Genomic DNA, 10,616 nt, shown 5'->3' on the forward strand with positions numbered 1-10,616 from the left:
GAAAGGGAAGACAAAACATATGGATACTTACTATACAAGAAGGGCCTAATGGAAACATACAATGCAAGTAAATTTTTCCACCACACAAAAGTCCTACACTGTCCTTTTTTAAACCACCTCAACCTCAACCTGCAAACTACAAACTCTTTTTCAGTACAAAAATGTACTGAAAACAAAAAATGAAAAAATGGGTACCAACATTTCCAATGTGCATCCATGGCAGCCTGCATCAACCAACTCAAATCAATATTTCTCCACAATTTTATAATTTCAATATATATATTATTACATAAAATAACCATATCTATGTTACTCAAATTAAGGTGTGTAACAGGCACGGGTTAAGTTTTTCTTGTATTTGGAGTCCTTATATAGCCGTACCAATATCCAGATATATGTTAGATATAGGTATTGATACAAATACTTCAAGCAAAATGAAGAATCAGAGCAAGATAGATGCTTGTCATTTCCAGCATGCTTATTGCAATATGAATAATAAATGTTACATACCTAGATTTTTCAGCGTCTCCGATGTTGGTAAGGCAGGCAACGACATCTCTGCAGCAGCAGGCAACAACCATTAGGAAACTAAGATGAAGCACACAAGGCAATTATGCTCCTTTATTGAATCCACACTTCAATTGTGTTGATCCCTTCCAGATAAAAAGCAAACATACAAAAGCCATTTTTTATCCTCAAACAATTACCTGGAGCACAAAGAGACAAGGATGACATTGAAGATGATGACGGCCACGGTGCTCCAATGTTGTCAGTCAAGTCACATGTAAAGCTGTAGCCCGTCGAATTGTCAAATATAACATCTGCTGGTAAGCTTCGTAATAGGCATCCTAAATATGTAGACAATACCAAAAATTTTTCAGGCCATATGGTACATTCTAATTTCACACACAGACCATCTATATTTTTAACCAATGCATGTGTAAATGTGGGGGGATAGGAAGAGTAAGAAATGTGACAAACCTTGTTGTCCGTATGCTGTTGTAGCAACCGCCCATAAGAATTAAACAGGCAGAAAGAAGAAAACCTCAATATCAGATAAAATAGCAATACAAACAGAGCAAAATGGACAATGTTGTAGAAGAACATAAAAAAGAATACTGTACCTTGGATACTAAAATCTTTTAAGTCAACATCACAAAGCTCATAAACATTTGTCATAACTCCGCCTTTTCTTAATATTGATCCAAACATCGTTGCACAGACAATGGCTTGCTTGTTTGTTATTAACATTTGCTTCTGTATCCCCGCAATGTATGTATTTAATGAGCTACAACAGGAAGGGCTGGGAGCAGCTACGTTACGGCATGCCTTAATTACTTCTGATGGCTGGTTAAATTCCAAAGGGCAAACTGCAAATTCAAAAAATAATTATCCTGTTGTAGGCAACATAAAAAACTGGCAAATAATACAAAAACAAATGCTACAATATCTTGCAAAACAAATGGAAAATAACTATGCGAATTCAGAGAAGGAATAAGAAGTTCAGGATAATGCCTAATGGACCAACATGAAAAAATGAAGAATCAAATCCAAAAACCCCACATCTGGAAATGTGTTGGACACGGGTACTTAAAAAAGAGCTGGAACAACATAGGAACCAACAATAAAGAAGAAAAAATATATCATGTAAAACACAAATGATGAAGGTGATTTAAACAAAAATCTACCATCCATTCAGACTGCCCACACTGCCTCTACTTTCAATTCTTTCACCAAATGATGGCTCCATACAATATAGAATCATCTTGACTTGAACTGTCACAAGGTAAAATACACACCCAAGCAAGTTTGCAAAGAAGACTTGGGTAACACATAAACGACCAGAACAGTTGGTAAAGTAATATTGAACAACAATCAGGCAAGATATACAGAAACTATACCCTTGTTGACCTTGCAGGCAGATAGTATTCTGAATGCAGAGTTGGCCACATCTGGCGAGAGTTTCCTTGAAAGATATGAATATACCACCCCTTTACAGTCATTAATGGCATCCATATGATTAGCCTCCCCAACTACAGTTTTATCATCATTGAGTATCATTTGTGTTCCAGAAATCTGCAGAGCAGCTTCCATAATTGCAGGTTGGCAAACCGGCCTGCAGCACTCCTTTAGAGGATCAACAGTGCTGCAAGCCTCTAATAACTTGCTCATATTCACTGTTTTCTCAAAGGTATTAACATCCTTCACCGGACAAGAACCACCTGTGAGATTTGATGATTTTACAGAACATACCGTGGGTATTGTCTTGTTGGCCCCTCTGCTAGCTAAGATACTAATGATATCTGAAAAACAATCATTAGCAACAGCATTTCCCAAGACCAACTTATCAGAATCGATGCCATAACCCTGGAAGATGTGGAGTAAACTACCAAGCTGTGGACAACATATAACATTTCCTACAAGTGCTGCCAAAGGTAGAGAACAATCAGATGCTGTTTTCCCCATGATATTCGAGATAGCAGAAAAATTTACAGGGCACCTTCCAGTTAAATTTGGTTCATATGTTGTGGGGAAACTTGGGTACATGGGTGGTACAGATTCGTCAGGAGAAGGGTATCGTGGAATGACAGCAGGGGATATTTCTATAGGTTCAAATAATGCAGTAGTCGGTGGATTAGCTAGCTCAGACGTGGAAGGAATGTAACTAGGGTCATGCAATGTGGCAACATCTTGGAAACTCGATAACCAGAAAATGAATATTAATAACTGTTGGCATAGGGAACCTGCAACCATACACAAGTCACATTTGTATCAATAAAGGGATAAATATTCAAAAGATTAATATAGTAAGTTCTGGAACGAAGGTTAAAGTTTAATGCTAAAGCACCATGTATACGTTTTGCCAGTAAGGTAAACACAAAGAACAAACTAAGAGATCTAGGCCAAACTCAAAATTATAATAAAACATAACAATGGCTAACCATTAATTGGGGGAAATTACTGTTATACAAACTCTAATTACTCCTTCATTGTGACTCCTCTAAGATTCCCTATAAGTGTGAACTTCAAGTAAAAATTTATCATCCCGAATAAATTAAGAAATACATGGTTCAACTTGACAATAGAGGAAAACTTGCCCTATATTCATAGAAATATTCTCTTAAAATTAAGAAAAAAGCCAACTCAAAACCTTCATAACATTAAATTTATGGACCTCCACCACTTTTTAAGCAGCACAATGTCATGTCTAAAGCTAAAGTTAAGCAGATCCAATTAGGCAATTCAAACAACTTGCCTTTAACACGGCTAACACTCTGAAAGCAATCCATAGCTCTTCTAGCCTTTTGCCACCATTGGATCATGCAACTGAAAATGCTCTTGTAGCTCTCTAACAATGATTGCAGCGGTGCAGTAAAGCCTATATCAGCTTCAAGTGTTAGAGCAAGTTCAGGAAAGAAAACCAATGCCCAATAAGAAATAATGTAAAACTAAATGTAACTCTTTATCCTTGCAACAAAAACAGCACCACGTGTCAAACTTTGCAGGAGAAAAGGAATAAATAAAGTATAAACATTGATGAAAAAATTCATATCCATAGGACCATAGCTATTACAGCTGCATCACACAGTATCATCACCCTACCTGCAAGTTTCAATTCTGTACATTTACGTCATAGTCATGGGCATTTCCAGTTTAGGCACTGTCTGATTATAAGTAAAAACAATTAGATCTCATTATTCTGTACATTACTCAGGTTACAAAAATATGGACTTAGTGAGCATCTTTTTACCTCCTTCAACTCTCTATACACCATACAAACAAAGTAAGGCTTAACAACTAAACTAGTACTACAATTCAACCCACACTAGAAACTTTCCGTCTAAAGCTTGTAATTAGAACAAGGGACTCTGACACTCCAGAATCAACAATCAAGCCAGTCATCAAAGTTTTAACTATGACACTCTTCCAGAGCCCCTCAACCTCACAATTTTCTCCCTCTTCACCACCCAAAAACCATTTTATCTCAGTTCGACTAACCAGAACCACACCTAGACAAGCTCTATAAGGAATCTACCTAAACTCCAGGCAGAAGAAAAAAGATGGAAACAGTACTTTCTACGCCATTTTGTTTTTTCATACTTTTCCAAAAATAACGAATCCCACTTAAATAGCCTCACAACTGCAGTAAATTACTATCAAGTTCTTTTATTTTCTGAAGACAAACTATTGAGTAGACATATATTAACAGAAACTCTAGCTTAACTCAATCAAGCAATTAATTAAGCTTAATTTAGAACATTTAGAAACAATATTTTAGTTCTTCCATCACATCAGCTAAAACAAAGAGTTACAAATCTAAGTAAAATTGGATAAGAATTGTTTAACCCAGGTAGTGATCAGCTAAAGTTCAACTTTCTTTTCCATTTTTTAACAGGATTTCGTTAAGGTAACCTAAATCTACCCGGGGGGGGGGGAATACCCATTTTCCTTTTTCCCCCAAACAATTTCTTAGATTAGAAAACAAACGAGTAAGCAATATATTAAGCATAAACAACAAAACTAAACCATATAAACACATCAATCTTAAAAAAGCAAAAAAAAAAAACCTGAAAACAAACTAAATCAAGAATCAAACCATAAAAATTTCTCAAATCTTACCATCTGTCCGAAGACGAAATTACAGTATCTCAAAGAAAAAAAAATATAACTGAAGCAAACCAAGGTCACCAGATTAAGCGTCTAAAAAAAGGAAACCAAAAAAAAGAGAAAAAAAATCTGAGCTCAAACTTCTACTTCACTCTTCTCTTACCAAACAATGAAGAGTTAGCTCAAAACAACTCCAAAAAAGAAAAATCACCCAAATTTCCTTACTTCTTGGTAAGCTCAAACCCCCCAAAAAACCAACAAAAAAATCCACACTCATCCAAATTTCCTTCCTTTTTCCAGCATTTTCTTATCTACCAAACACTGGAAAAGAAAATAAAAAAGTTACCTGAAGATGTGGAACACATAACATATTCCGGTGAAAAATTGAGAGGAAGAAAGTTATCAAATCAAAAAGGAGGGTTGAATCGGTGGGTGAAAAAAAGGATTAAATTTTATGAGTATTATTATTTATTTTCTTAATAATTTTTGGGAAACCTAATAAATAAATTACTCAAAATGAGAGCTTTTTGTTTGTTAGCTTTCTTTTTTCCTAGTATTATTTCTATTTATTATTATTGACGAAGGCTTTCATTTACTGAGTGAGTGAGTGAGTGAGCGAGTCAGAAATGGGGTCGCTGCTACCGAGTGGTAGCTAACTTTACTTTCCTTTTTCTGGTCTCGGGTTCGGGTTTTTCTTTACCCGACTCGTTATTTTTGCCCTTTTCTAATATTTTTTTTTCCTCCAAAACATCTCATTAACTAAATATTATAAAATTCAGTTGAAAATTATTTATATGTGCTTAATTATTTTTAGTTTTTAGAATATAATAAAAATTAAATCAAATTATTATTAAAATTTTGTCACATTTATTATTTTTTTTAATTAAAAATTTGGTTCAAAACAAAATTAAAATTTATTCATCTAGTAAAAAAAAAACTAAAATATCCAAACTCGAATTTAAAAGTTTTGGATCCAATTATTGATCTATTTTCTATTTTTAATTGGAATTCATTAATTTATAGTAATAATAAAATAGTCAAATACTACAAGTTCATCTTCATTGGATACCTTTTTAGACGTTGAAAGTTACCCAGTTCTATCTTTTCCATGTTCCGTTCCGTCATCCCGTTACAACATGAAACGATTTCACACTATACTAACGAAAAATAATAGGACACGACACGAACATGAGAAAAATAACTAAAAAGGGTATAGCATGAATAAAAAAGATGAGAATATAACCCGAATTATGAACACGTTAAGAATTTATATTAAGCTCGATATCTTCTTGAACAGAAAAAATTGCTTGCCTAGAGATATTTTCTTGCAAGAGCACCAACTTCTGTATCGAAATGTCATGATGTAATGCGGGAACCAGGCAAGTAGAGTGGATTAAGAAGACTCTGCAATTACCAGATAATGAAAACATCGATCAGGCAATGTCAGATATGAGCGTGCTTCATATAGCTAAGAAGATGAGTTAACAGGAGCAGGGAACAATGGTTACCTTTATATAAAGCTCATGAACCTCTTGGAAAAAGCTCTTGATTCCATCATCGCTACGAGAGTCGAGAAGTAGCATAAATCGTGTACGTATGAGGAGGTGAAGGAAATGGATTGGTTTAGAACTAGAAACAGGCGATACTCAAATGACAATGAAAGTTATCGAGTCAGTTCAGTACATGTTAAGGATATGATCAGCTGTAACATAAACCGATACCACCAAATCATTGAATTTGTCAATTGCTTTCAAGAACCTGCAACAGTATGATGAAAGAAATATAGCACAAGTTTCTAAAGTTACCCGGAATATACTAACGTTGATGTATTGTGAAAAACAGAACTCACATGGCACTAGTGGTCCATGCAAGATCTTGAACAATATCCAGAGCTGCTTGTAATATGAATTGTGGCAGCTGAGCAGCATCTTCTCTCTGCATTGAGAGATTCAGTCAGTGGAACGGAAACAAACTCTGTAATTCAGACTCAAGTGCAAGTGTTTGATATGAGCATATGTCTAAGGAATAAATGCATAGAAAGATGTGGAGAAACATCATACTTTAGCAGCAGAACCCACTTCAGCTTCATATATTGGGATGTCATTTCGGCTCACGATGATAAAACAAGCTGTAGTTGTCATCCTTGAGGTATGGGAAGATCAATTCTAACATCAAAAAGGGAGAAAAAAACTTTTGCCATATGGTACATAGAATGTGTCATACATCGTAGAAGTTTACCAAAGAACACGCAAAAGGGTAATCAGACTTGAACTGATGACTTCCAACTTATCAAGATGACACTCTACCTATAAGTTATATTACCCTTTCCATGCCCTCGTTAAGAAATAGAACCGACTATGCCTAAGATAAAGGATCAATAAACTCAACGACCCCACTATTTTTGAGGCTTTCTTTTTGCAGTATTATTGAAACAAAAACAATGGAAACGATTGGATTCAATTGTCAACTGCTCTTATTGGGAATAGGATTGACTATGGATTAAAGCCTGGTTCTTGAGGTCATCAATACATAGATTATATTGTCTCTGTTTGTTTGAGTGTGGCATTTGTGATGGTGTGCGCACATGTAGAGATAGCAGATACGAGAAATTATCCTTCGCAGCAACTTGTATCACTTTTATCTGTATAGCTTTAATGAATGTTGAGTTCAAAAGGTTCTAGGTAAAAGCACAATTGTACCCAAAATCCACTCTTTAAAAGAAATTTTGAAAATCCATAATATAGATAAAGGTACAGTGATTTTTTAAAATTAATGAAACATCAAAATCACACAAGTAACTTTCTTTTTGGGTTATATTCCCGCTAAGAAGAACATCAGTTTAGACATATCAGGGAAGCGTTATCATGCGAGAAGCTGCAATTGGATTGAAATATTTCCAAGCTTTGCGACGTTAATCAAAAATATGAATCTGAATCTAGACAACCCAAATCATAACTATATAGCATGGACATTATATATTTTTTATATTGCGGAAGATTGATATTTTATTACAGACTATTTAAAGTGCGGAAGATCTATTTTTTATTAAAGGAAAGATTTTTACAAGGAAAGGTTGTTTACAGAGAGGATACTGAAAGTAAAAGGAAAGATTTCTAAACTATTTTTCGATATCCCGTTTAAGCTCTTTACATTGCTATTTATAGTAAAATTTCTAAACTCTATTTGATTTTTCTTCAATCCCGCACAGTGTTTCTGATAAGGATGAATTTATTGTTGCCTCCACGTATGTTGTCAGTTGTCTTTGTCATATCTTGTTTGTACATGGATGCCTTGAATTTTTGTTTACCGCCAATCTTGAAAATCATCTTGAAAGTCTTCTTGACTTTCCACGTGGTCTTTGTCTTTATCCTTCTTGGATGCTGTCCAGGTTCCATGTTTCTATTTCATCCAGGTGTAAAGATTCTGGTGATAGTCTTGGTGAATTCCAAGTCTCCCACGTGTTCTTGATTTCTTCAATTATTTCTGAAGGGAAATCGTCTATTTCCATATCTGCTATTTTCTTTAGCAGTTGTGTGGATTCTTCATCTCTTGATTTTTGAATTATGCTATTTTTATCAGCTATTATTCTTTTTCCATCGGTAGATAGTTTGTATGTTTGATCTTGAAGTACATGTCGTGCTGTTGACATTAAATCAATTCCGGCTTGGATTTGAAAATATTTTGGATTATTGTAACACTTGTCAATGGTTTTGATCAAGTGTTTTTTATCTTCTTTGGCTGCTGATAAATAAGGACTATCAAACATTCGTTGAATAATCCATATTTGATATGGTTGATAGAATCGCTTTTTTTCAGCAATTCCAATAAGACTACTTATTTGGATATAAAAATAGTAATAAAAATCATCTTGATATACTAAAAGTGATAATATAGCTTTTATGATGGCAGGAAAATCTTTTAATAAGTGAAAAGAAAAGTTTTGTACTACAATTTTCTTAACGAAACCCCATTCAATACTGTTTATATCAAATGGTTCATGATCTAATCTGAATTTTATAGTAGGAATTTCTTCCCCTATATCATTTAGATAAACATATGATTGTAAAAAGTATTCAGAAAAGACATTTTTATATTGAGTCTGCTGGTTGCAGATAATTTTACTGATTTTTTCAAAAATTTCTGCTGATAGTATTTTTCTAGCTTTATTATATAAACATATTCTAAACATTTTATTCATAATGGGACTATTTGTTCCTTTATGAATAAAGTATTGAAATATATCAATAAGATTATTTATCTCATTGATATTTGTATACTCTATTTCGAGTTCTTGCCAATCTCTGTATAAAACAGCTTTTAATAATAATTCATGTGCTTCATTTTCTTTATTTGTTTTTTCAACTAGAAATTGTGAAAACTTTATAAGAGCTCGTCTAAAATTTGCTCTTTGTTCTAAAATATGGGTTTTCCATATTTCATTAATATATTTATAAATTTCATTTGGTAATCCTGGATTATAAAAATCTTTTATTTCTGGAATTTGTTGTTGTTTCAACAAATTTTCTGCTCCTTTTATAACTTCAGAGTAACTGGCTTGATATGCTGAATTCGGATCTTGAGACCAAGGAGATTGAATTATTCTTTTTGAAGGGTATTCGTTTACCATTCTTGATGCATATGATGAAGGAGATCCAGTTGGTTGTCTTACCATTGGATAAGGAACATAATATCCTTGATTAGGATAGAATCCTGTTAATATAAGAGTAAATCCCTGATTGGGAGTAAATCCTTGATTAGGATTTATCTGCTTTCCTTTGTTGGGTTTTTTATGGACAGTAGTCCATTCCCCGACTTGTTCTAGAGGTTTTTACCTCTATCCATAAGGCCTGCTAAGATAATCAGCAATAATATTATTAGTACCTTTGACATATAAAACTTCAAAATTGAAACTACATAAATCATTATACCATCTAATTCTTCTTGGTACACTTTCTAGACTATTATTAGTCAGAAATTGTTTGACTGCCTGGTTGTCAGTTTTTATATTAAAATTTTCAGATGCTAAATATATGAGAAAGGTTTTTATTGCTTTTTTAATAGCTAATAATTCTTTTTCATATATAGCATAATTAACTTCATTTGATTTAAATTTTCCAGAACTATATCCACATATTAGTTCTTCGTTTTTTGCTGTTTTAGCTTTTAAAATACATCTCCAATATTTTTCTGATGCATCGGTTTCTAAAATTAATCTATCACCTTGTTTTGGTAAATAGACTTTTGGGGTATAATTTATTTCTGATTTTATATTTTTAATAATTTCTGAGTCTTCTTTAGACCAGCTAAAAGTTTTATCCTTTTTTAATTTTTCATATAAGTCTCCTATTTTTTCAGATAAGTTAGGAAAGAAGTTTCTTCCATAATTAATTATACCTAAAAATTGTTGAAGTTGTTTTTGGGTTTTAATTTCTTCTGGAAATTCTTTTATTTTTACTATAATATGATCTTGTAGTTTAAGACCATCAGCCGATAAATTTAAACCTAAAAATTCTATTTCTTTTTTTTCTAATTCTATTTTCTTAGGGCTCAAAGTAATTCCATGTTTTATGAATTCTTGGGAGATAATATTTAAATGTTTTCTATGCTTTTCCAGTGTTTCTGAAAATATTAATATATCGTCTATATAAACTACACAAAATTTTTTATATTTATTAAATATAGAATCCATCCATCTTTGGAAGATTTGAGGTGCATTACATAATCCAAATGGCATTACTCTCCATTGATAATGACCATTAGGTGCACTAAAGGCTGTTAATGGTTTAGATTCATCAGTTAGCATTATTTGCCAAAATCCTGATTTACAATCAAATTTACTGAAATATTTTGCTTGTTTAGCTTGATTTATTAAAACATCTTTCCGTGGAATAAAGTATCCATCAAAAATAGTATTTTGGTTTAGTCTTTTATAATTAATAACCATTCTAGCTTTTCCTCTTTTTATTTCAGCATGGTTTCTTACCATAAAAGCTGGACTTGAGTGTGGA

At 33.1% G+C, this 10,616-nt stretch overlaps 2 protein-coding genes across 3 annotated transcripts; both read right to left on the reverse strand.

Moving 5' to 3' along the window:
• LOC107957188 (uncharacterized GPI-anchored protein At1g61900) lies at positions 1 to 5,231 on the reverse strand. Of its 2 annotated transcripts, none has more exons than XM_016892636.2 (8): positions 4,955 to 5,231; positions 3,257 to 3,379; positions 1,902 to 2,744; positions 1,125 to 1,370; positions 982 to 996; positions 708 to 848; positions 511 to 558; positions 1 to 224 (listed from the first exon to the last, which is right to left on the reverse strand). In XM_016892636.2, the coding sequence occupies exons 1-8, from the start codon at positions 4,971 to 4,973 to the stop codon at positions 151 to 153; spliced, it is 1,509 nt and encodes a 502-aa protein (XP_016748125.2). In that variant the 5' UTR covers positions 4,974 to 5,231; the 3' UTR covers positions 1 to 150. The 2 variants fall into 2 exon arrangements, with proteins under 2 accessions (XP_016748125.2, XP_016748126.2); XM_016892637.2 differs by lacking the exon at positions 4,955 to 5,231 and adding an exon at positions 4,621 to 4,895.
• Positions 5,232 to 5,964: 733 nt separating this feature from the next.
• On the reverse strand, positions 5,965 to 7,689 carry LOC107961167 (trafficking protein particle complex subunit 2). The gene is made up of 5 exons (XM_016897383.2): positions 6,669 to 7,689; positions 6,458 to 6,543; positions 6,305 to 6,366; positions 6,117 to 6,202; positions 5,965 to 6,012 (listed from the first exon to the last, which is right to left on the reverse strand). The coding sequence occupies exons 1-5, from the start codon at positions 6,747 to 6,749 to the stop codon at positions 5,965 to 5,967; spliced, it is 363 nt and encodes a 120-aa protein (XP_016752872.1). The 5' UTR covers positions 6,750 to 7,689.
• Positions 7,690 to 10,616: the final 2,927 nt, after the last annotated feature.

This window comes from Gossypium hirsutum, chromosome A09, assembly GCF_007990345.1.
Source record: "Gossypium hirsutum isolate 1008001.06 chromosome A09, Gossypium_hirsutum_v2.1, whole genome shotgun sequence".
Taxonomy (NCBI): Eukaryota; Viridiplantae; Streptophyta; class Magnoliopsida; order Malvales; family Malvaceae; genus Gossypium; species Gossypium hirsutum.

Coding starts and splice junctions, on each gene's coding strand:
- LOC107957188 (XM_016892636.2), bottom strand. Junction 1,371..1,901: donor TGCCTGCAAGGTCAACAAGG/GTATAGTTTCTG, acceptor TTGAATTTGCAG/TTTGCCCTTTGGAATTTAAC. Junction 225..510: donor GGAGACGCTGAAAAATCTAG/GTATGTAACATT, acceptor TGGTTGATGCAG/GCTGCCATGGATGCACATTG.
- LOC107961167 (XM_016897383.2), bottom strand. CDS start 6,749: ATGACAACTACAGCTTGTTTTATCATCGTGAGCCGAAATGACATCCCA. Junction 6,203..6,304: donor GGTTTATGTTACAGCTGATC/ATATCCTTAACA, acceptor ACCTCCTCATAC/GTACACGATTTATGCTACTT. Junction 6,013..6,116: donor TTCATGAGCTTTATATAAAG/GTAACCATTGTT, acceptor TGGTAATTGCAG/AGTCTTCTTAATCCACTCTA.